At 39.3% G+C, this 27,039-nt stretch overlaps 1 protein-coding gene across 3 annotated transcripts in view; it reads right to left on the reverse strand.

The window, feature by feature from the left end:
• The window catches only part of DAPP1 (dual adaptor of phosphotyrosine and 3-phosphoinositides 1), a 58,984-nt gene that overhangs the window by 22,394 nt on the left and 9,551 nt on the right, over positions 1-27,039 (reverse strand). For all 3 annotated transcript variants that reach the window (XM_069593633.1, XM_069593635.1, XM_069593636.1), the window contains exons 2-3: positions 14,745-14,867; positions 12,081-12,214 (exon numbers count right to left, since the gene is read on the reverse strand). In XM_069593633.1, coding sequence (XP_069449734.1) covers positions 12,081-12,214; positions 14,745-14,867 — 257 coding nt within the window. The remainder of the gene's footprint in view (positions 1-12,080; positions 12,215-14,744; positions 14,868-27,039) is intronic.

A 27,039-nucleotide genomic window follows, 5' to 3' on the forward strand; every position in this document is an offset into this window, starting at 1 on the left:
CATTGAAAGACTCCTTATCTTATATTCCAGCAGGAATTCCGAAAATAAGTAAGGACAGTCTCAAGCCTCAGGCACTGGTTTGATATCTAAACTAGAGTATAGTGCAGGGCACACAGAGCTCCTAAAAAGGAAACTTTGTTTAGAGTATTTCCTTTTTCCACTGAAGTGAGTGCTGCCCCCAGGTTCCCCACCTAGACTGGAAGATGGCTGGAGGGCAAGGACGATACCTGTTTCATCACTGTATTACCAGTGGCCAGCAGTGCCCAGCTCACAGCTGGTTCTCAATACAGATGATTAATTATGAATTAAATTAAAATAAGATCATATCCATCCATGCTTCATTATTGCCCTCAGGTTCAGAAAACAAGCTTTCCTGCTGCATATGCATGGCAGATCCCTCCATCTCCTCCTGCTAATACAGGGTGACCTTCCAGGGGAGTTACAAGAGTACTGACGGTCTTTCTGTTCTCTTCTTTGCTACCTGCTCTGCAAATGAACTTGAACTATCATAAAATGGTGCTGATAAAATCACGTTTGTTTACACATGAAGGAGTTAGGCAATGGCACCCCACTCCAGTACTCTTGCCCGGAAAATCCCATGGACGGAGGAGCCTGGTAAGCTGCATTCCATGGGGTCGCTAAGAGTCGGACACGACTGAGCGACTTGCCTTTCACTTTTCGCTTTCATGCATTGGAGAAGGAAATGGCAACCCACTCCAGTGTTCTTGCCTGGAGAATCCCAGGGACGGGGGAGCCTGGTGGGCTGCCGTCTATGGGGTCGCATAGAGTCGGACACGACTGAAGCGACTCAGCAGCAGCAGCAGCAGCAGCGGCGGCAGCAGCAGCAGCAGCAGCAGCAGCAGCAGCGGCAGCAGCAGCAGCAGCAGCAGCAGGCTCATAGGGAGAAATACACTGAGTTAAGGAAAGTGGACCTGACAGCCAGGGCAAGGGAAGATTCTGTTATAATATCCAAGGGAAGATTCTGTTATAATAAATATCCAAGGCAAATCAGGTCACTTTTTTTTGGAGTACTTGATTCTACCTTTCATATGAGTGCACTATGGAACTGACTTAAAATTTGAAGAAGACGTTACAGAGATTTAAGTAAACATTAATCCAATCGTTCCTAAACCAATGCTTCATGATATGTCAAAAAATATATAGCTCTAGCATATAGCTATTGAATGAATTACCATAAAAGGGCCTCTTAAAATAAAATTAATAATGATTATTTCTGCCATGCTAAGAATTATTATAAATATCACTATCTTACATGCCTAATCTCATCCAGTCTTCACAGCAAGTCATTAAGGTATCAACTATTACCATCAGCTTAATTTCATAAGATGATGAAGCTGAAGCTCAGTGAGGTTACATAATTTGCCTGAAGAAACACAGCTGGTACATAGCAAAGGCTGGAGTTAGACCTGAGGTTCACATGTTTACACATCATACCGTCCATTTTTCCTAGCCTTGGTGATAATCACCACCATGGAAACTCTCTACGGCATGTGAAATGTACTTTGGTTATTGTGGACAAGAGAATTACGTGTATCAACCAAAATTTGATGAAATGGATTCTTCAAGAAGCAGCTTAAGAAAAGAAAAGGAGAGTTTTTACTTCAACGTTTCTCACCAGACCTCAGTTTCTTCATTTGTAAAGGAGTAATTAAATGGTCTCTGAGCTCCCTTCCAATTCCAACATTGCATAAATCTAGTTAACTGCACAAGCCCAACTGAAAGTGAAGAAATATTAGGATGCATAGTAACCAAAGGTTTATCCTGTTTCAGTGAATGTGCAATATTCATCTGATATACTTCACTTCTGATGTCATTTTATTTTTGCCTCTCATTTTTCTTTTCCTCCCCCTTCTCTTCAAACTTTGAATTTTATTTAACTTTACTGTAGTTACATAGGCTGTTTTATATTCTTTCTGGAGAGGCATACATGAGATGGGCCTAAGTATTTGGAGGATGTGTTCTAGTCAACTTTTTTTTAAATGTATTTGATTATTTTATTTTTGGCTGCACTGAGTCTTTATTGCTGGTCCTCTAGTTGCTAGCATGGGCTTCTCCTTGCAGTGGCATCTCTTGTTGCGGAACATGCACCCTAATGTGCATGGGCTCAGTAGTTGTGCCCCACGGCATGTGGGATCTTAGTTCCCCGACCAGGGATTGAATCCATGTCCCCTGCCTTGCAAAGTGTATTCTTAACCACTGGACCACCAGGGAAGCCCTAGTCAACTTTTTTGGTGTTTTATGATTTTCTAGAAAAATTTCTCCAGTAAAAATTAATGTTAATAAATTAAGAATAACAATAAACACAAAGCTCAAATTGAGTCATATTCTTTAGAACAAGGGTTTTATATCATATCAGAAATATTATTATAGGCTTTAAGGAGACTGAGGACTAAACAATGTACTGTAGGCCTGCCATATCCTACGAGCATTTTGTGCATCGCGTGGCATGGACCCTCCATCCTAATCCAGTCAAAACCATGCTGTGCTGTGGCAGTATTGCCTGTAGTGTCACTGGGACACCGGTTTTAGGAGAACACAAAGTGAATGGAAAGCACACAGGCTTTAAAACCAGGTTAGCCTGGATTCCAATCTCAACGCTAATGTTCTCTATATGTGCAGCTTGGACAAATAAATTAAAATCTCTGAGTTTTTATTTCCTAATCTGAAAATAGGATGACTTTACCACTATTGTGGGTGGTCCAGAAGATTAAATACCTTGGTATGTGTGAAAATATCTAATAGCATGCCTGGAACTTACTAAAAGTCTGCAAAGGTTTGTTTCATTCTCTTCCTTGCCTGCTTTTTACTTTTCCAAACATGCCTCATCTACAAATGAAGATTTGTATTTCTGGCAAACAAACTAAAGAAGTGACTTCTGGGCTTCTCTGGTGGCTTTGTGGTAAAGAATTCACATGTCAATGCAGGAGACACCAGTTCAACCCATGATCCAAGAAGATCCTACGTCCCTGGAGCAGCTAAGCCTGTGCACACAGCTATTGTGCTCCAGAGCTTAGGAGTAAGCAACTACCCAGGCTACGTGCTGCAGCTGCTAAAGCCCATATGCCCTAGAGCCCGTGCTCTGCAACAAGAGAAACCAGTGCAGTGAGAAGCCTGCGCCCTGCAGCTAGCCCAAGCAGCAATGGAGACCCAGCACAGCCAAAGGTAAATAAACGAACATAAGCATTAAGAAAAAAAAAAAAGAAGTGACTCCTGGTTGTGGTTTGACAATATTCCAAGTTATCACCAATTATTTTCAGAACTGTCACAGAAGTCTCAAATTAAAATTAATTTTAACTTAATTATTTTAAAATGTCACCTGGATGGAATGGCTAGAGTCACAAAATAAAATAATAATAACTATAGCAGTTATCAAAAGGTTGGGAATCCCCGTATCAGAACAAAAAGAGAAGTGGAAATTTGACATTTAACAAAGAACCAGATAGGATCTTCAAAACTGAGAACCAATCACTATAAAGGGTAAGCACAAACACAGCACTTATTCTTTTTTTCATGCTAGTTAGGTGATTAAAGTCACAACACAGTAATTTCTATAATAAATTGTACATGACAATTTCATGTACAAAAGTATTGCAATATAGAGAAAAGGTAATGGAAAAGGCAATTTTTATTTTAATACTATTTGGACATGTAAGCATAAAGATAAATGCCGGGTACATTTTCCAAGACAAATGTTAGTCAAATACAAGCTGCTGCTGCTGTTAAGTCATTTCAGTTGTGTCCAATTCTGTGCAACCCCATAGACTGCCGCCTACCAGGCTCCTCTGTCCATGGGATTTTCCAGGCAAGAGTACTGGAGTGGGGTGCCATTGTCTTCTCTGGAGTCAAATACCAGAGGATTCATTAAAAATTAATAATGAACCAAACATGTCCATACTAAAAATAATTCTCATATTTTCAAATCTATTTGAGTTGACTTTAGAAGCCATGTACAAATATGAGTAGAAGATTCACATAACGTCTTACTATTACAGGGCTTCCCTGGTGGCTCAGACGATAAGGAGTCTACCTGCAGCGTGGGAGACCCAGGTTCAATCCCTGGATTGGGAAGGTCCTCTGGAGAACGAAATGGCAACCCACTCCAGAATTCTTGCCTGGAAAATCCCATGGGCGAAGGAGCCTGGTGGGCTACAGTCCGGGGTTGCAGAGTCGGATGCGACTGAGCCACTTCACTGTACTATTACAAATGAAAGGTAGAGTCTGAATTTAATCATTACTGAGCATGCATACAACACAAATCATTTTCAAATTATGCTTTGTACATATTTTGGAAGTAAAAATTGCCAGCAGCTTGCTAGTTGTTATGTTGTCCCAAAAGCTGCAGTGTGGACATTGGTATTGGTATACTGTCCACAGAAAGCTGTGGGTCATGATTAGCATTTATTCTTTTAGGTTATGGGGCATAACAGGGGGAAAAAAGACAAGAATCCTTCTTCTCATAGAGTTTATATATGAATGTGAAGATGTTTAAAAAATAAGTGGGTTAAAAATAGTTAGGGACATCCCTTGCAATCCACTGATTAAGACTTCACCTTTCAGTGCAGTGGATGTGGGTTCAGTCCTTGGTTGGGAAGCTAAGATCCCACGTGTCTCGTGGCCAAAACATAAAACAGAAACAATACTGTAGTAAATGCAATAAAGACTTAAAAAATGGTCCACATCAAACAATTGAAATATCTTATAAAAATATGTTTAAAGGTAAAAGGGCTATTAAATACAGTAAAAGCAAATGGGCAAATTGTATGATATACTTGGGAGATGATTGGGTTTTGAGAAGGAGAAGTATCTTAAGAGTGAAATAAGAAGAAATTACAGTGAACAGAAACTTTAATGGAGATTGGAGAGATTACAACAAGGGGAAAAGAGATTAAAGAATAATAGAATCCTGAAGTTATTAGGAGGGTTAGATCTTACTCACAAGAATCTTTATTCTTTATTAAGGAAACAGAAATCCCGGGAGTTTAAAGAAAAGAAAATAAGAATAAAATAGGGGAAATAATCTTAAAAGAGTATACATACCTATAGATTAACACTTTTACCTATCTTGAGTGCAAATATTTTCTGATGACCCAGAATCAAGCATTCTGGTTTCACTCTATGAAAGACATTATATAGACAGAAAACTGTAAAGCAAAGGCTTACAGTTGTTGGTTATTTGATTATCTCTCCCATTGCCATCAAAGATAAAGTCTCTCTTAAATAAACTTACTCCCAGAGCCTACCAAGTGAGGCTGGCCTGAGTGGGCTCTGGGCTGAGAGGCCTAAAATACCCAGCTCTACTCCTTCCCATTCCAGAGATCTGGATGTCAGGACCCTGACAGGGTCTCATCTACAATGCAGAAAAATGCTTCTCCAGGTGATCCTTAACCGAGCAAAAATTTTAATAAGAATTTGCACTTCATCTGCTAGTGAGCAAGAAATCATTAGGTGGAGGTCTCCTGATCACTGGAAGCCAATTCTTTTTTATTAATTTAAAATTTTTTTATTGAAGTATAGTTGGTTTACAGTTTGTATTAATTTTGCTGCACAGCAATGTGATTCAGCCATATATATGTATATATATATATTCTTTTTTATATTCTTTTCCATTATGGTTCTATATTCTTTTTATATTTTTTCCATTATGGTTCATCACAGGACAGGGAATATTAGTTCCCTGTGATATAGAGTAGGACCTTGTTGCCCATCCATTCCATATATAATAGCTTTCATCTGCTAACCCCAAATTCCCAATTCACGCTTCTTCCACTGCCCCCTGCCCTTGGCAGCCACAAGTCTGTTCCTTATGCGAGTCAGGTTCTGTTTCATAGATAGGTTCATTTGTGCCATATTTTAGACTCCATGTGTAAGTGATATCACATGGTATTTGTCTTTCTTTTTTTGACTTATTTCACCTAGCATGACGATCTCTAGTTGCATCTTTGTTGCTGCAAATGGCAATGTTTCATTTCTGTGGCTTAGTAGTATTCCTGCATGTGTGTGTGTGTGTGTGTGTGTGTGAGATATACATGTATATCGCATCTTTGTCCACTCATCTGCCAATGGACATTTAGGTTGTTTCCACATTTTGGCTATTGTGAATGGTGCTGCTATGAATATAGGGCACATGTATCTTCTTGAATTACAATTTTGCAGGAGCCAGCTCTTAAATGAACAAGAGTTTGGTTTTTAGGAGATGGAATCCCAGTTTCTGTTCATGGTTGTTCATAGGTCACAGTGCTGACTCTGTGACTTCCAAGGATCATCTGGGTTTAAGAGCCATCACAGCTTCTGCACATGGTGCATGTTATCTTGTTTCCTGAGGCCTATGAGGAACACTCATAAGTTATGGGTTTTGCCTCTTGTTTCCAGCTTTGGTGGCTTTGCCTTCAGCTGGCAGGGACAGATAAGAGGAATGTTTATAGTTACTGGAATATAACTCAAGGGCTGGAAGCCAGACTGTCAAGTGCATATCTATCACCACCTGGAGTCTATAGCAGAGGTTTAAATAGTAGCAAATTCCCAACTTGGTAATGAATAGAAGAGAGGAGAGGCAATGGAAAGGATGAAAATCTCAGTTTCCCAAGTTTTATTGCAATAAATAAAATAAATATTACAGTAATGACAAGAGATATAGCAAGCTTTAGATCTGGAGAAATCTACTGTAGGAGTCTGGGTTACAAATCATTATAATCTTTATTGTATTAGCCACAGACATTTATTCAGATGACTGTATTTGCTGGAAAAGCTTAACATTGTCCCAATGTCCCAACATTGTCCCAATCACCTAGTGATTGGATCAGTGCCAGGAAGGTTCAGCCAGAAAGTACTGTAACACGTTCATTTCAAATAAGACACACATATATGCACACAGTGAATTACTACTTAGCCATAAAAAATGAAATCTTGCTATTTGCAGCAATATGGATGGAGGGCATAAGGCTAAGTGAAGTAAGTCAGACAGAGAAAGATAAATATTGTATATCACTTATATGTGGAGTCTAAAAAATAGAACAAACTCGGGAATCTGCCTGCAATGCAGGAGACCCAGGTTTGATTCCTGGGCTGGGAAGATCCCCTGGAGAAGGAAATGACAATCCACTCTAGTATTCTTGCTTGGAAAATCTCATGGACAGAGGAGCCTGGTGGGCTACAGTCCATGGCATCTCAAGAGTTGGACACAACTGAGCGACTAAACCATCACCACAGTGAATAAAATAAAAAGGAAGTAGACTCACAAATATTGAGAACAAACTAGTGGCTATCAGTGGAGAGAGGGAAAGGGGAAGGGCAGCATAGGAGTAGGTGATTAAGAGGTATAAACTCTAATATACAAAAATAAGCTTCATGGATAATTGTATAGAACAGGGAATATAACCAATATTTTATAATACTATAAACAGAGTAAAACTTTAAAATTGTGAATCACTATATGTACACATATAGTATTATCCATCAACTACACTTCAGTTTAAAAAAAAACTAAAAAAAAAAAGATTTTTAAAATCTGCTGGTATGCAGAATATGTACCTTTTCCTAACTTGGAGAAAATTCAGACAGGAGCATGGAGAATGACCAAAGAGATTGAAAATAGAATCTAGAGGGAGAGTTTAAAAGAAGGGAGTCAGCTTTGCTTGGAAAGAGAAAAGAAGGCTGAAAGCAACAATGGTCTGGCTCTGAAAGACACAAAGAGCTGCAGCTCATCATTCATTCATTCACTCATTCACTCGTCCAAAGTATCACTCACTGTCCCAGCACCTGGGGGACAAAGAGAAGGACAAAAATCAAAGTAGGTGAAACAGAGTCCTCAGCTTCAACATCTACTATCCATTGCCAGTGCCCAAGAATGGAGCAAAAATAAGTGTAGGTTGGGACACAAGTAGGAAATAAGCCTGAAGGGAAGAGATTTAAGAAATTTAAAAACTTTCCAGGCAGGAGTGAACACCAACATCTTAGAAATCAGTGAACTAAAATGGACAGGAATGGGCAAGTTTAATTCAGATGATCATTGTATCTACTACTGTGGGCAAGAATCCCTTAGAAGAAAAGGAGTAGGCCTCATAGTCAACAGAAGAGTCCAAAATGCAGTACTTGGGTACAATCTCAAAACTGACAAAATGATCTCAGTTTGTTTCAATGCAAACCATTCAACATCATTGTAATCCAAGTCTATGCCCCAACCATTAATGCCAAAGAAATTGAAGTTGAATGGTTTTATGAAGACCTCCAAGACCTTCTAGAACTAATATAAGAAGAGGGGGAAAAAAAAAAAAAGATGTCCTTTTCATCATAGGGGATTGGAATGTAAAAGTGGGAAGTCACGAGATACCTGGAGTTACAGGTAAGTTTGGCCTTGGAGTACAACATGAAGCGGGAGAAAGGCTAACAGTTTTGCCAAGAGAATGCAGTGGTCATAGCAAACACTCTCTTTCAATATCACAAGAGACAACTCCATACATGTATAGGACCAAATGGCCAATACCAAAATCAGATTGATTATATTATTTGCAACCTAAGATGAAGAAGCTCTATATAGTCAGTAAAAACAAGACTGGGAGGTGACTGTGGCTCAGATCATGATCCCCTTATTGTCAAATTTAGACTTAAATTGAAGGAAGTAGGGAAAACCACTAGACCATTCAGGTATGACCTAAATCAAATCCCTTACGATTATACAATGGAAGTGACAGATAGATTCAAGGGATTAGATCTGATGGAGTGCCTGAAGAACTATGGATGGAGGTTTGTAACATTGAACAGGTGGTGGTGACCAAAACCATCCCTCCAAAAAAGAAATGCAAGAAGGCAAAGTGGTTGTCTGAAGAGGGTTTACAAATAGCTGAGAAAAGAAGAGAAGCAAAAAGCAAGGAAGAAAGGGAAGTGAAGTTGCTCAGTTGTGTCCGACTCTTAGTGACCCCATGGACTGCAGCCTACCAGGCTCCTCTGTCCATGGGATTTTCCAGGCAAGAGTACTGGAGTGGGCTGCCATTGCCTTCTCTGGAAGAAAGGGAAAGATAAGCCAATCTGAATGCAGAGTTTCAAAGAATAGCAAGGAGAGATAAAAAGGCCTTCTTAAGTGAATAATGCAAAGAAATAGAGGAAAATGATTGAATGAGGAAATGGGAAAGACTAGAAATCTCTTCAAGAAAATTGAAAATATTTAGGGAACATTTCATGCAAGGATGGACATGATAAAGAAAAGAAATGGTAAGGACCTACGAAGCAGAAGAGATTAAGAAGAGGTGGCAAAAATACACAGAACTGTTCATAGGTCACAGTGCTGACTCTGTGACTTCCAAGGAAGTCAAAAAATGTCCAAATGACCCTGATAACCACCATGGTGTGGTCACTCACCTAGAGTTGGACTTCCTGGAGTGGGAAGTCAAGTCAAACGGGATTTAAGAAGCATCACTACTAACAAAGCTACTGGAGGTGATGGAATTCCAGCTGAGTTATTTCAAATCCTAAAAGATGATGCTATGAAAGCGGTGCACTCAATATGCCAGCAAATTTGGAAAACTCAGCAATGGCCACAGGGCTGGAAAAGGTCAGTTTTCAATTCCAATCCCAAAGAAAGGAATTGCCAAAGAATGTTCAAACTACCACACAATTGCACTCATTTCACAAGCTAGCAAGGTAATGCTCAAAATCCTTCAGCCAGGCTTCAGCAGTACATGAACCAAGAACTTCCAGATGTACAAACTGGATTTAGAAAAGGCAGATGAACCAGAGATCAAATTGCCAACATCCACTGGATCATAGAAAAAGCAAGGGAATTCCAAAAAAACTTCTGCTTCATTGACTATGCTAAAGCCTTTGACTATGTGGATCACAACAAGCTGTGGACAATTCTTAAAGAAATGGGAATACCAGACCCCTATACCTGTCTCCTGAGAAATCTGTATTCAGGACAAGAAGCAACAGTTAGAACTGGACATGGAACAATGAACTGGTTCCAAATTGGGAAAGGAGTACATCAAGGCTGTATATTGTCACCCTACATATTTAACTTATAAGCAGAGTATATCATGAGAAATGCTGGGCTGGATGAATCACAAGTTGGAATCATGATTGCCAGGAGAAATATCGACAACTTTAGATATGGAGATGATACTACTCTAATGGCAGAAATTAAAGAGGAACTAAAAAGCCTCTTGGAGAGGGTGAAAGACGAGAATGAAAAGGCTGGCTTAAAACTCAACATTCAAAAAGCTAAGATCATGGCATCCAGTCCAATTACTTCATGGCAAATAGAAGGGGAAATAAGTGGAAACAGTGAAAGATTTTCTTGGGCTCCAAAATCGCTGCAGATGGTGACTACAGCCACGAAATTAAAAGACTCTTGGTTCTTGGAAGGAAAGCTATGACAAACCTAGACAGCATGTTAAAAAGCAGACACATCACTTTGCTGACAATGGTCCGTCTAGTCAAAGCTATAGTTTTTCCAGTAGTCATTTAGGGATGTTAGAGTTGGCCCACAAAGATGGCTGAGCACCAAAAAATTGATGTTTTTGAACTGTAGTGTGTTGGAGAAGACTCGAGAGTCTCTTGGACTGAAAGGAGATCCAACCAGTCCATCCTAAAGGAAATCAACCCTGAATATTCATTGGAGGGACTGATGCTGAAGTGAAGCTCCAATACTTTGGCCACCTGATGGGAAGAGCCGACTCATTGGAAAAGACCCTGATGCTGGGAAAGATCAAAGGCAAAAGGAGAAGGGGACGACAGAGGATGAGATGACTAGATAGCATCACTGACTCCGTGGACATGAATTTGAGCTAATTCTGGGAGACAGTGAAAGACCAGGGAGCCTGACTGCTGCAGTCCCATGAGGTCAGAAAGAGTCAGACACAACTTAGCAACTTAACAACAACAGGCCAAGGTAGCAACGGAAATAAATTCATCCCCCCTTGCCCTTTGTTTATGAGAACTACTGCTGGTTAAATGGTAATTTTCAGGGTTTATTAGGAGGATTTTCACCAGAAAAAAGGAAAAAAAAGATCACTTCAGTCTTACAGTTTGGAATATTCTATTAAAGACCTTGCACGGTCAGTATAAGGTAAGGCAACTATTTTGTGGTTTCCGTCTCTGCTCAACACTGTATGATTCATATCAGGGTCTGTTCAGGCCACAGAAATAGCAGAAGAGGAAAAGGCAATCGTATCTCTCCCCAGAGTGGTTAACAAAAAGCCCGCTAACCGAGTTTACCGTGAACATGAGTGTGTACAAATTCTTAGCAACTGACTGTGTTATTAATGCTTGAATTCCTTTTGTGCTTGATTCTTGGAATTGTCCAACTTTTGATTAACTGAGAATTATCATCATTTAGGACATACAAAATTGTGATTCTTTTAACACAAATACAAAGGAAATCTTTTACATACTTTAAATAGTATAGACAAATGAGTTAGATAATTAAAAAGTCAAGATAGTGTGTTTTGGTTTTAATTTGAATTTTCTGGTTTGACTCTAACCACCCGAAAAGGAAATTTCAAACTTTTTCAGGCATACTTAAGCCGCATTTAAAAATTTACAAGAAACCAAGACTTAGGAGAACAATTTTTAGTCAGTATTTTCACTATTCAATGACCTTTGGGGAAATTTAAGTGTAAATTTCATTTTTAAAAATGCTCAAAAACTGTTCAAAATGAGCATTTTGTGTCTCCCAGATAGGCAAACTGCCCATACCTAAACTTCTGATGAATCAAAAAGTTGTTCTTTCCTTTATTCTTTCTTTCTTTATTGTATATATCATTAGGCCATTTTTTAAAAATGTGTGCTCTTAGTCAATCCACTAAATAATATATCCTGAGAAAAATACCTATTTTGTACAAAGCATTTTGTTTTCTCCTAAAGATAATACTGAAATGTATATGTATATATAATACATATAATTTATTTATGTAGCATATGGCACAGTAATTGAAAAAATATGTTTCTAAGCATTATATATAGTATGCAAATAATCCAATAGAAGTGACAACCATTTACTTGAAATCCATTTGTCCCCCCCTCCCTCCGGAAATAATATCTCTCAGGTCAACTATATGTGCATAGCTTACCTGTCTCACTTCCAATCAAAGGCTGATTTGCAAAATGCTTGACAAAATCCTTCAAAGATGAGAATTCATTAAAGCCAAATTTAAATGAATATCCAGTATATTCAACATGAAAGTGTTTGACTGAGTCTTTGGCTCTAAAAGAAAAAAAAAGGAAAAAAAAAAACTTAATGCTACTTAAGAAACAAGTATCTTTTTTGAAGGGAAATGTAACCTTAGGCATTAGTATCACTGTGAAACCCTTCTCAAAACAGAGTTATGACACAATCACCAAAACCGCTGGCATTTAAAGAATAGCACTCCTCTAATAATTAGTAATGTCGAGAATCTTTTCATGCACTTATCTGTATGTCTTTTTTGGAGAAACATTTATTAAGGTCTTCTGCTCATTTTTCAAATGGATTGTTTGTATTTTGCTGGAGGCGTAAGTGTAAGAGAGACAGGAAGAGAGATGATAGAAATGGCAGGCCACCCTCTCCCCAGATTCTCCTCTGTGCCTGGTCCTCCTCCCTTACTTGGGAGTCAGTACAAATTCTGCCTCTTTTCACTTAATCAGTTATGTGAGCCCAGTCCTTTGCCTCCCACACCTGTTTCACTCCCTGCTGAATAAAATACCAACTTTCCTTCATTGCCATTTTTGAAATAAGGCAGAAAATTAAATTTTATATATATCTATATCTATAAACATATACACACACACACATACACATATGGCCTCACTTCCACTATTATTCTCTTTCAGGTAATTTTCCACCTTAAGCAAAAACCAGAAGTCAGAATCACCTAGAGGGTGCAAGTTTCTGGGCCTTACCCCCTGAATTCCTGATTCAGTAGGTCCAGGGCTGGGCCCAAGACTTGTGTTCCTAACAGGCTCTGAAGTGGTGCTACAGGTCTGGGGACCACGTTTTGGCAACTGCCATCGTCCAACCAGCTGTACTATTCTCCTAGGAGCTTCTGCCTTTGTTCCTTAGCTTGTACTGTTCCCTTCACCTGTGACTTCTTCCGCTTTGTTTTTGATTGTGTCCGTTCAAATACCACTTACTCTATCAAATATTGCATGGTATTCCAGCTTGAGTTACTTGTTTTTTCTCTTCTCAACAATTCACACACTTACCTTGCTGTCTTCACGTCATTTAGAGCACTCTCCTTTGTAGTAAAGTATTTATATATGGCCTCATTGCCCCTGTGAGGCTAGACTTCCTGAAGACAAGGTCTTTGAATCTCCTACAACACTTATTAAAGTGGTAAGCACAGAGTGGCTGCTCTGAAATATTATTAAGGAAGTGAATGAACAAATGAATAAAAACAACCATTCTCCTGAGCTGGTCTTTGGTTCATCTCACTTTTGCTGGTGGTTATTAGTTTTTAAAGCATTTCCAAAAAAAAAAAAAAAAAGCATTTCCAAGTGCTTGTAATGGAAATTAACAATTTATATTTTAAATTTGTATATAGATGTAATATATGTGTTATCTCTTTATAAGCCTTATGAAACATGTAAAAGTGAAAAGTTATCTTTCTTTGAGCCAACAATTCCACAGGTTTGTCTGAGATTTTGGAGTGATCCACGCAATAAAGGATCAACAATCCAACCATTAAATATAATTTTAACATTTGCTGTTGATTCGAGAAAGCACAATTCCTGCTTAACCCAGAGTTGAATTCCTACTTCAAGCAGAATTCCACTTTTGATTAAAAATTTTCCAAAGATGTTGTTTAGAAAAATTTATAAACAAAATAAAACAATAATGGTTTGAGGTTAATGGGTGGGTGCTGCTGCTGCTAAGTCGCTTCAGTCGTGTCTGACTCTGTGCGACCCCATAGATGGCTCCTCCAGGAGCCACCACCAGGCTCCTCCATCCCTGGGATTCTCCAGGCAAGAATGGGTGGGTAGCCGAGGGCAATTTCATGGAGTCCTCATATCCTAGCAACTGCCTGTGAACCCAGTGAGACTTGCTATATGTCAGTGGAAGCCAAGGTGACCGGTACTAACAGATAAGCAATGACTCCCCCTGATTATCAGGTGGCTAGGTCACCTTCTCTGAAAGGGAAGTCAGCCAGGAGAAAGTGTGCGAGAGAAACCCTGAAAGGGCTGGCCAATGACTGTTTTGAGCCAGGCATATCCGGTGGGGACTAGATTAACTTTCTTAACAGTGGGGGGAAATGGAACTTTGAGAAATTCTGTTTATAGAAAAAAATTAAAAGTTGCATGTTGCCTGCTGGAGTTTGTGGTTATGAAAGTTTCATAGCCATAAGTCATTTTGATTTTCCAGAGAAAGCAAACAACAGTGAAAAGGGTACCGGGCCAGGCTCCAGGGATGAGGATTCTGGTGCTGTTTCTAGCACTCTTTTATTGAGTGGAAGACACTTTACCACTTCAGTTTCTTCCTCAGTCAAGCAAGAGTTTTAGATTAAATAATTCATAAAATCTCCTTCAGCTTTAACATTTTGTTTTGGTCCCAGCTCTAATAATATTTCCCCTGCTAATGGAAGGAGCAGGCATGTTTTCTGCAGTCTCACCACTCAGAGCTTGGCATCCTTGGACCTGCTGATCTAACAAAAATCAAGCGAATTCCATCTTCTGGCAGTCTGCATGTGATGCTGAAGTCAGTGCCCATATAAGGAAGAGATGGGATCCCACTAAACTCATAGAGTTCTTATGAACCCTACCTCACAGAGAGGGAGTAGAGCCCAATCCTTTCGTTGCTGTCCCGCAGAAGGTAGCTCCCATCACGTCCGTTGGAGAGGAGCAGTGCCTCAGCGGCATGGCGGGTGAGATTGCCGTGGTACCACCTGGGGAAGAGAGAGCAGCACTTTCACTCAGAGTGAACTACGGAGGGACTCTTCCTGCACTGGGTTTTCCTCTCAGAGATTACCTCAGCAATATTCTCCACCCTGGTAGCCCTGAGGCCAAACTCTGAGCCAAGACATCAAGAAAAGAAAATTGCTGGATGAGGCTGAAGGGGAAAGGAGGGGTTTGCCTTATCCCAGCGTGTTATCGGTTGAACTGTATCCTGAACACTCTTATGTTGAAGTGCTGAGCCCTAGTACCTCAGAATGCTTCCTTATTTGGAGACAGGGTCTTTAGCAAGTTATAATGAGGGTTCTTAAGGTGGGTCCTAGGGGTCTCCTCCCTTGGTGGCTCAGATGGTAAAGAATCTGCCTGCAGTTCAGGAGACCTGGGTTCGATTCCTGGGTTGGGAAGATCCCCTGGAGAAGAGAATGGCTACTCACTCCAGAATTGTTGCCTGGAGAACCCCTTGGACAGAGGAGCCTGGTGGGCTACAGTCCATGGGGTCATAAAGAGTCACACACGACTGAGTGACTAACACTTCCATTTTCAAGGTGGGTCCTAATTCAATAGGACCATAAAAATAGGACTTTTGGAGACAGACTTGAACACAGGGAGCGTGCCTTGTGAACACTCTCCCTAAAGACGGCCATCTGTAAGTCAAGGAGGGTGAGCTGGAGCAGATCCCCCCTCATAGCCACCAGAAGGAACCAACCCTCCTTGGGGTTGACACCTTGATTTGGGGCTTCTAATCTCCAGAACATGAGACAATCAGTTTCCTCTGTTAAAGTACTGCCATTCTGTGGTACTTACTCATGCAAGTCCTAGCAAACAAACCCACATTACTTTGTAGACAGAAAGATTTTTAAAATTTCAAGTCAAAAATAACCATAAGAATAGGCTTGGGCCAATTTTCTCTCTTTCTTTTGATCTATCATGCTCTCTTTTAAAAGTGTGGTACCATGTTTTGTAATGTGTAAAACCACTGAGCTGTTATCCCAGAGTCCATTGTCATGAGGGAAATGAAGTTGAACACAAGGAATTCAGACGTTTTATACAGAGACGCAAGCCCTGTTCACTATTGTTTAAAACTCCCAAATACCTGCAGAGTTGGGGAAGTCCCAAGGATAGTCAGGCTAATGTATGTGTTTAAAAAAATAAATAAACTCCAAAATCACATTAGAAAAGGTATCATATATCTATGGTAGAAAAAAATCTATATAGTTCAAAAGAAGGCATAATGAAAATGAAGCTTTTTTTCTTCCCTTTAATCCACATCACCCCTGTTCCTTTCCCAATGTTACCCCAATGTTACCCATTTTCTGTGCTTCCTCCTGAGAGGAATCCTTTGTGTCCAGAGGCATCTAGGCATGTCCCCAATCCCAGCTCTATGGAGACAAGAGCATCCCAGGCACCTCACTCGTTTTTCCTTTCCCGTTCTTTTTAATGAGTCAATAGAGACAGTTCAGTGTGGTGATTAGGACTGTGGTCTCTGGTGTCAGTTTGCCAGAGCCCTGATCCACGGTAAACCTCTTACAGCTGTAACACCTTGGGCAAGTTACATAACCAATCTAAGCCTCAGTTTTCTCACCTCTAAAACAGAATTAATAAGAGCAGTGCCTCATGGGCCAGCAGTAAGTTCTGCTTGCTATGGTCAAAGCAGTCTTGGCAAATAGTTGAGCTCAGAACACATTAGCTGTCACGAAGCTGTTGAGATCCCCAGAGCCATAACTTGTGATGTTGCCTCTGAGGTGTGATTTTCTTGTTGCTCAGATATACTTGTTGATTACTTTCAGCTTCTTTCAGATATGGGAAGCTAGGTCATGGTGGGTAGCAGCTGCTATTAGGAGCTGTAGTGCAGGGCAGCGAAGGGGAAGGAGACAGGAGCAGCTACACAAATATTGCTGATAATGTCGGTGAACTCAGTACTATTACAGAGGTGTGCATGGTGTACAAGGAAGTGCCCTGCTCTGAGAGTGATGGATCTGCTGGGATGTCCTGTGCTATGATATTTAAGCCTGATAATAAAAATTAAACATAAGACCAAAGGCAAAGGGAGTTTCTACATAGGTCTCTGAGCTATCTGTTTTCTAAATCAGCATGTCCTAATGTCTGCTTCTTTAGCACATTTCTTTGTGGCAGAGATGCCTCAGTCCTGAGTTAGCAATGTACTTGCTAACTAAAAACAATGGCAAGGAAAAGCATTTTTATAAGAAATCCCATTGAGTTATTTACTCTTTCATTGGACTAATTCCCAAATGTGCTCAAATCTTCTCAGCATCAAATTCTTTAAATGTTGGAACCTAACACTAATATGTTGTTTGTCGATGATACTTGAATTAAAAAAAGGAAAAAGGAAAATTGGAGGAGCTAAAAGTGAGGCTATCAAAAACTTCAGGTTTGATTACAGGCAGAATACTAATTTTTTTGATAAATGAAATCTTTATGAAGTCACAAGTTCTTAAATGTATGTTGCAATAATTATATTTTGAATGGACATTTCAGTTTAAGTTAACAGATTACTTATCTGAAGCAACAAAATTCTAAAGTGTAAAGAATCTGGACATTGGCATTCTTTTCAACAAGATCTAATGATGTCTGTTGAAAGCATTTATAGAATTCTGATAATTACAGCTTGATAGCAGTTTTTATTGAGGTTTTTTTTTTTAATCCCTTGGTTGTGCTGCAAGGCATGCGGGATCTTAGTTCCCTGACCAGGATTCCAACCTGCATCCCCTGCACTGGCAACATGGACTCTTAACCACTGGACCACCACAGAAGTCCCAGTTGAGAACTTTTTTAAGGTAATCTTTTAAACAGTAACTATATATCATAAGCACATAAGAAATCCTTGAATATAAAGCATTACACTGTGCTGTAATTTGGAACATCGCAGGGGTTGTTAATTTCTTGGTAGCAGCTTGGTAGGGTCAGCATGGCCATCCCAGGTTTCATGGAGTCCTGGGCCCAGGCAAATCTAAGATAGAGCCTGCCAGGCAGCCAACCTACACTTCACCATGTCTGCATGGCAATGAGGATCTTCATTCCCCAAACAACTCTTTCACAAATGCCTAAAATTCCTCTCTTCATTGAGTTAAGCATCATTTCCCAGAAACTTTAGATCAGGTTATCTCTCAGGGAAGTGACTATAAAGCCAAACAGCATTACATATCCTTTGGAGGAATATGTCCATCTTTGGTAAGGATGGTTCAAGATTGTGTTCATACAGAGTGAAAGTTTAGGGACTTTCCTGGTGTCCAGTGGTTAAGAATCCATCTGCCAACCCAGGGGATGCGGGTTTGATTCTTGGTCCAGGGAGATTCCACATGCTGTGGGCCAACCAAGCCTGTGCGCTGCAACTACTGAAGCCCAAGCACCCTGGAACCTGAGCCGCAAAAGAGAAACCACTGCAAAGACAAGCCCATGCACTGCGACTGGAGAGCAGCTCCTGCTCGGAGCAGCGAGAGAAAACGCGGGTACCGCAGTGAAGACCCAGCACAGCCAAAAAGAAACCAACAAATAAATAAATAACGAGTTTTTCAAAAAAGATCAAAAGATTGCAAATATAGTCTTGGTCAGTCAGGAGTTTTCCCATAGTTAACCTTTTCTACTTTCTATCGTTCGACCTTATAAATCTTTGTCTACTGAGTACAAATCTGTGCAAGGCATTATACTAGGCAGTCAAAGGGAATAAGAACCCAGGCTGGGCTTCAAGAAACCATTAATCTAGGCGAGAGGGTAAGAGAAGTATTTTGTGAGAGTAAAGATCAAGGCCATTTTTTGAAAGTCTCAACATCTAAGCAGGCCTTAAAGAACATACAAGTTATTTTAAAACTGTGCTTTTCTTTTTCTGGTAACAAAGAATATGTAGCAAAAATCAAAATATGTATATATACAGAAGAGGAAATGAAAGTCATTCACAGAAGAGAAAATATGTATTTCAAATAAATAGTCTCACTATTAATCAGAGAAATGCAAACTAAAACAATAATGTAGTATTTTTTTTTAATCCATCAGACCGGTTAGTATTAAGTATTGGAGAATTTAGGGGCAACGGATATTATCATCTACTGTTGGCAGGTGTTTAAGTTGGAGGGGAACTTACATATCTAGTGTAACTGGACATGTCCACACAACCAGCGACTCTACTTCTGATGTCTGATTAGTGAAACACTCACAAGTACACAGAAGGACGTGTGAATTAAGATGTTTACCGTAGAGCCTTTGAGAGAATAAAAATTAGGAGCTATCCTAATTTTCCACCAACAGTGAGATGATAAAGTTGAGTGCTCAGAGGATGAGATTTTGTTAAAAGTTAATCAGATAAGGAGCGAAACTGGGTCATTTGTAGTGATGTGGATGAATCTAGAGTCTGTCTCATGGAATGAAGTATAAGTCAGAAAAAGAAAAACAGGTATCTAATATTAACACATATGTTATACATGAAATCTAGAAAAATGGTAGGGATGAACCTATTCGTAGGGCAGGAATAGGGATGCGGACATACAGAATGGACTGGTGGGCACAGTGGGGAAGGGGAGGGTGGGGTGAACTGAGAGAGTGGCCCTGGCATGTATACACTATCCTGTGTAAAACAGACAGCTGGCGGGAAGGGGCTGAATAGCTCAGGGCGCCTGGCGCTCTGTGACAGCCCAGAGGGGTGGGATTGCGGTGGGAGGCTCAAGAGAGGGGATATATGCGTCCTTATAGCTGTTTCACATTGTTGTACAGCAGAAACTAGCACAACGTTGTAAAGCAATTATCCTACAGTTATTTTTTTTTTAAGCTATGAAAAAAAAAAGTTAATCAGAATTTGAAAAGGTGAGAGCGTGTTGGTCACCAAATGTTGGGGGCAGAAGGTCGGGTGCAACCAGCACTCCTTGAGGGAATGCCAAAATGCTTGCCACCCTGTGAAGACGGATGTAGTTCTGAGCAACTGAGAATTGTCCCGCTCAGAATGCCAGTTGCACCCCCGTGGGAAAACACTGAATGCTTAGGTCCACACGTGTCAAAGCCGACAGATCCCAAAACGTACTATCAGGTACAGTATGAAACTGCTTAAGGAAAAATCTCTCTCATCTCCTCCAAATAATACAATACATACACATATAAAAGCACATAAAAGCACAAAATAGGAAGCTGATAAAATATACTCCAAACTCATAATAACGGTCCTTAATGGAAAGAACCGTGATTGAGAGTAGTGTTAACAGTCCTTAGTTTGATTAAGTTTTCCTAATTTAGCTTGTTCTAATAAAAAAAATACATGCATATATTAATTGAGTAACTAAAATTTGAGAAAGAGAAGACAGTATTTCTACCTTAATTCAACCTCCAGGGCCCTGGTAATGCTTATTGTATTTAATTATTTTATTTTATTTACCTATTCAACTACTGTTAATTGAATTCTGGAAGTGATCTAGTACTTGGATGGAGAGAGGGAGAGAGAGACTTTTTCTCTATTTAAAGTCTGGTGGAATTGGGAGCGACAATTGTTCAGGGAGCTATCTGTGCAAAGGGAATAACAGGAGCAAAGGCCAGGAAGCAGGCAGACACCAGGTATGTATCAGGTCAGAGCCCTGCATAGTGGGGTGGGCAATATCCAGGTGAGTGCCCAAGGGCAGCAGCCAGGCATGGTGAGATGAAGCTGGGAGGATATTGATGCTATCCTATGCTTGGCTCTAGACGCTGACTGTTCCTTGGCTGATATGGCTTAAAATGCATACACAACAGCTCATTACATAGAGTACTAATTGCTTGGGTCAAAATTCCTGTAACTGGGGCTGTGTTTAAAGTGTTTTTATTTGGTTATTCTGACTTTAGATGGAAGATTCAAATTTTAAGGGACTTGAAGCTTGTAAAATTTGGAAGTCTCTTTAAGAAAAATAAATGTTAAATTATCAAAAAAGAAAAATTATTTAGAGTAAGAGATCATAATAAATTGAAAATTTTAAAAGCTGACATCAACAAAATGAAAAGGCAACCTGCTGAATGGGAGAAAATATTTGCAAATCATATATTCAATAAGGGGTTAATATTCAGACTAGATAAAGAACTCAATAGCAAAAAAAAACCAAAAAAACAAAAAAACAAAAAAACCCAAAGCAATCCAATATTAAAATGGACTGAAGATCTGAATACACATTTTCCAAAGACAGATGGCCAACAGATACATCACTAATCATCAGGGAAATGCAAATCAAAACCACAATGAGATATCACCTCACACCTGTTAGAATGGCTGTCATCAAAAAGACAAGAACTAACCAGTGCTGGTGAGGATGTGGAAAAAAAGGTTGGTGAGAATGTAAATTGATGCAACCACTATATAAAACAGATTGGAGGTTTGTCAAAAAATTAAAAATAGGACTGCTATATGACCCAGCAATTCTACTTTTGGGTATTTATCTGAAGAAAATTAAAGCACTAATTAGAAAACATATATGTTTCAAAAAAACATGTTAATTGCTGCAGTATTTACAGTAGACAAGATGCAGAAATAACCTAAATGTCCATTGATGGGTGAACGGATAAGGGAAATGTTATTAAGCCATAAAGAGTTAAATCTGGCCATTTTCAACATGAGTGGACCTTAAGGGCCTTGTGCTAAACAAAATGTCAGAAAAAAGACAAATACTGTATGATATCACTTCTATGGGAAATCTAAAATACAAAACAACCAACCAAACAGAACAAAACAGATTCATAGATCCAGAAAACAAATGTACAGTTTCCAGAAAGGAAAGGATTGTGTGTGAATCAGGTGTAGGTGATCACGTCTGGTTATAAAATAAATAAGCCACAGGGATGTAATATACAGCATAAGGAATATCGGTGATAATATTGTAAGAACTTTGCAGGGGACAGATGGTTGCTAGACTTATTGTGGTGATCATTCCATAATGTATACAAATATCAAGTCATTATGTAGTACTCCTGAAACTAACATAATGGTGTATGTCAGCTATATGTGTGTGTGTGTTCAGTCGCTCAGTCACATCCAACTCTCTGCGACCCCATGGACCATAGCCCACCAAGCTCCTCTGTCCATGGAATCTTCCAGGCAACAATAGTGGAGAATAAAGGGTGCCATTTCCTACTCCAGGGGATCTTCCCAACCCAGGGATTCAGCATTGGCAGGCGGATTCCTTAGCACTGTGCCACCTATATTTCAATTAATGAAGAATGAAATACACCAACATTTAGCTATGAAAAATAAGAAAAAATAAAACAACCAAAAAGAAACAAAACACCAAGTTCGCAGATATAGAGAACAGATTGGTGAATGCTGGAGATGCATGTTGAGGGGGTAGTAAAATGGATAAAGAATATCAAAAGGTACAAATTTCCTCTTGAAAGTTCTCATCACAAGAAAAAATGTTTTGTTACCCATGTGGTGACGGATGTTAACTGAACTTACTGTGGTGTTCAGTTTGCAATATACATAAATATCGAATCATTATGTTATATCCCAGAAACAAATATAATGTTATATGTCAATTATATCACTAATTAAAAAAATAAAAAGGTGACAAACTGAGAAAACAACTTATATTCATTAAATACCTGTTTAACACACCTCCATACTTTTTTCTCTACACTTTTGGCCATATCATCTTTATTTTTTCATGTAAAACAATGTTTTACTGTAATTTTCTATACAGAGAACAGAAAAATTCAGTCTTTCACCTATAATTTTTTAAATTATAGATAGCAGAGAAAAGTTATTTTCAACTTCATAATGTGATGTTGATAATGAAGTCTTTAGGATTGTTGGAAGATTTGAGAACCTCTATCAAATTTCTTTCATAAATGAGCTGTAAGGGTATTTAAAATTTTAATGCTCAGGGACTAATCGTAAATATTTTTCCAACTGATGCATTTATTTTAACTACCTCAGTAGGGTCTGTGCAAGACAGAGGCCCTGAAGCTGAAGCTTCATTGACTTCACAGTAAACTCACTTCTGGTGATTACAAAAGTCACATCAGCTTTTTTTTTTTTTAGAGTAAACAATTAAAATGTTTGATTTAGTAAATAAAAGCTACATTGAGTCCCTAATCGCCAACAGCTCGGTTTATATTTCTAATTTTTGTACAATGTGTGGGCAAAGTCTCAACCCTAGTAAGATTCTTATCTAATCTTTGTTTACATATTGCTAGTAATGGGGAACTCACTGCTTGTACAGGCAAACCTGTACATACTTCTATGATTTACAGCCAGAAAACCCTTGCCTACATCAGTCTACTGTTTCCTGATATACAGCATTCAACAGATGGTCTCAAAGTTACTTCTTGGAGTTATATAGATGTCACTTACACAAATAGTTAAAAGTGTTTAAAATGTTCTCACTTTTGTTTACATCATCTTCAACTTCTCCTTTTATGATAGACTTTTAGTCCCTTGATCACCCAGAGAACTTGTCTCCTCTGAATACTTTCCAAATATTTAAAATCTATCTTCAAGGTAAGATTTGATATGTAAACCAAAAGCCCAGAGGCTCTCCTTATTCCAGCTGTCAGGTACGTTGCAAGGCAACCCAAGATTGCAGTCGTTTCTCAACAGTTTCATCACACTGCTGATTCACTCTAGACCTGCTGCTGATTAAAACCCCTAAATAAGTCCTGTTCCTCTGTGGCTCTCCCACATCTCCGCCAGCTATGTTAGATGATGTTTTTAGAATTTAGTGCAATAAAAAACCTTTTTACTGCTGGGAACTGCCAAGTGAAAAAGAATGCTAATACGCAGTCAACCTGGCTTACAAACACCCATGCGGTAGCTGCGAAAATTTTGTGAGGCAAGAGCACGCCTTTATCTCCCCTATTTCCTCAGTGATGAGTCCATCTGCCCCAGTGACTTCTGACGCAATGGTTGTGACTCCATGCAAGTAGCAACCTCCGTCTTTCTCATCTGTCAAAGTGACTAATAATAACACCTGGTAGGAAAACTCTCTTATTTTCATGCTGGAACATTGACTTCTTTAATAAACCTCTTATATGATTCTTTAACTTTTGCAGAAGAGAGCAAGATACAATCTTTGCAACTAATACAACATACATGGGTTTTCCTTGGTGGCTTAGTGGTAAAGAATCCATCTGCCAATGCAGGAGGTGCAGGTTTAGATCCCTGGGTCCATAAGATCCCCTGGAGAAGAAAATGGTAACCTACTCCAGTATTCTTGCCTAGGAAATCCCATGGACAGAGGAGCCTGGTGGACTATAGTCCATAGGGTTGCAAAGAGTCAGACACAATTGAGCAACTGAACAACAGTTATGAATATTCTAGACATTGTGTTGGTTGCTGGGAATACAACTCCTCTGCTGTTTGGGATAAGGTTCATTTTCCAGAAACTTAAAAAAAAAAAAAAGTTTTGTCTCATTGTCCCTGAAGAAGTGAAAAAGAGCCAGAAACTACTCTTTACAACAGCACATTTGAAGCAATGTTGTATTTTCTTTTCTCCCAAGGTCCACATGTTGTCATAAATGGCTCAAGGGTAATACAGTCAACCAAAGCTTACCAAACTTCCAAAGAATATTTGTACTGGGCTTACTAGCTTATCAAATCCGCACCTGGCCTTGAAGGAAACTGGTGTTATCCCTCCATGATACATTAACAAATTAGGAAACATCCACCCACTAAAGACTTTTCATAGCTGCCTCTCAGTGAGATACAGGAAATAAGCTCAACCACAGACAAAACAGACGAGCTCCATCCAGAAACCCCAACCTCAGTTCTGCCTCTTCTCTCATTCCAGTGACCTTTGTGCTAGAGCCTTCTGGGAAACTGCCCCACCATACTGGAGTCTTCATGGTTTCTTATCCCTTTGAGTTTAATTGTGTTAACTTAATTTGTTGATACAATTATTTCTCATTCTGCTCTGTCCTTTGAAAGAGAAGCTTTCAAGCTCTTTGAATTAACCAACAGCATAAAATATATTTTGCATCTGTGTGTGTGTGTGTATACACAGTTACATTATAAACATACATACAAAAAAACCCAAAAAGTGTTATAGGAAACAATATTATCCTTTTAAATGCTGTTTACTATTTTCTTTTCTATTTCTTTTCAACAAATATTGATTGTGATACACTAAATTAACTTTAAGGACGTGCTTGGGTTGTATCTGATGTTTAAAAAACAACGTGAAGTCTTTTGTCATTCAGAACCCTGAGATTTTGTTAGGAATTCACATTAGCACATTCACATTCCTGGACCCCCTGAATTATAATCTGTTTTCATCACGAGCTCTACATGATTGGTATGAGTTTAGAGTTTGAGAAGCACAGAGTTGAAGGACTCTTGGTCCTAAAAACTTTAATTCACTTCAACAGTCTTGATGGTTTGAGTGTACTGTATGTCGTATTAAAGAGGGAGACAAAGAGAGCAAAGAGCATACTAAGTGGCTTCACAGTACTTAGGAAGAAAAGAGAAGGGTCTGTGGCTGATTTAATTTTTAAAAAGTCCCCAGATAGCTGGTATCTTAGTGAGACGGACAATAAATGATATAGAAGGGGGAGCTCCTGAGGAGATGAAACGATCAAGGAAAGCTTCATGGAGGAGGAAGACCATGAGTTGGAACTTGAAGAATAGATACAGAATTCATCAAGTATAAGAAAAAAGAGCATTCCAACAGGAGTGGTAGCATAAGCAAAGGCACTGGGGTTGACACATGCATGGGTCTATAGAAAACACAATGCCTACCTGGAACAGAGGGTCTATATTGAGGAACAATGCAAAATAACACTGGAGGAACAAGTGGACACAGAAACCACTCTTACATATTAAAACATGAGCCATACATCCGGTTTGGGTTATATACATCTTGGGGAGAAAATTTCTTCCTAACTCACGTCTACAGATTATTTACATATTTAAATACCTATTTTCCCCCTTCCTGCCAAAGAGAAGTGACATAGAAATAAGTTTCTGTCCCTTCAGACTTACGAGGACATATATTTTAACCCAAAACAATAACAGAAAGTCCTGCTTGTGTGAAAACAGCTTATAGGCTCTGGAGTTGAACAGGCAACAAAAGCACTCTTCTTTAGAGAATTTTCACTTTTTATTCATTTTCAAAATTACGCTCACTTTTTCTCGTGTTCATGACAAGCATTTTCTTTTCTAGACAAAAAGTAACATGGCAAGCCTTCTTAATCAAAAACTTAAATAGATTATATTTGAGAAGCTTTAGAATGCAAAAGAAACAGTTCTGAAAATTATTCTCACTTTTGAATGGCACTGACATACTTTCTGAACGCTCTAGACCAAAGATGGCAAATTCATAACATATGATGCACTCCCCTTTTCTTTCTTTCTTTTTCTTTTTTTAAATTTATTTGGCTGTGCAGGTCTTAGTTGAGGCCCTCAGGATCCTCAGTCTTGGTGGCAGCATCTGAAATCTTTAGTGAAGTACACAAACCCTTAGTTGCAGCATGTGGGATCTAATTCCCTGACCAGGAACAGAGCCAGCCCCCTGCATTGGGAGCACAGAGTCTTAGCCACAGGACCATAAGGGAAGTCTCTGCGCTCTCTGTCTTCTTCCTTGCTAAGTTTATGCTTGCCCTCAGAATCTTCTGAACACAATGATGACAGAACAACACAAAAAAATGAATCTATTAGGCAATCTCAACCTAAGCCATCTTAACTCAGGTTACTTCATCCTCTGTGCTTGAGTCCCTCCATGGGATTGCTTTTGTATTCATTTATTTCACGGGGTCGCACAGAGTCAGACACGACTGAAGCAACTTAGCAGCAGCAGCAGTGTTAGATACTTTGATTTCCTGAAAAAATGAAGCTCTCGGCCATCAGAAATCATGGGTTAAGGAAAAGGAAATGTCTTATCAGCTCAGAAGATGTCAGTAGTGAAATTGGTACCATAGTCAGGCCGTGGCATATTTTATGTGACAATGTGGTACTGTCCAGATGAGCATGTTAAGTCTGCTGTTCACAGATGTGGGCTCATCTTTCTGTTGATCATAGCAAAGGATCCCATCCAAATAAACAGAACCAAGCAGAGGCTTGGCAAAGAAGTTTGAAAGCTCTGTGTATCATAGTGTGATACATGGGGCAGTTGTAGAAAGACTCACCACAGTCTCCAATCAGGAGGATTCTGTGATGGAACCAGCTGGTCCGAGGCAGTGTCCATTGGCATTCTAAATGCCCACGTTTACAAATGA

The sequence above is a fragment of the Ovis canadensis genome, chromosome 6 (assembly GCF_042477335.2).
Source record: "Ovis canadensis isolate MfBH-ARS-UI-01 breed Bighorn chromosome 6, ARS-UI_OviCan_v2, whole genome shotgun sequence".
Classification (NCBI taxonomy): domain Eukaryota; kingdom Metazoa; phylum Chordata; class Mammalia; order Artiodactyla; family Bovidae; genus Ovis; species Ovis canadensis.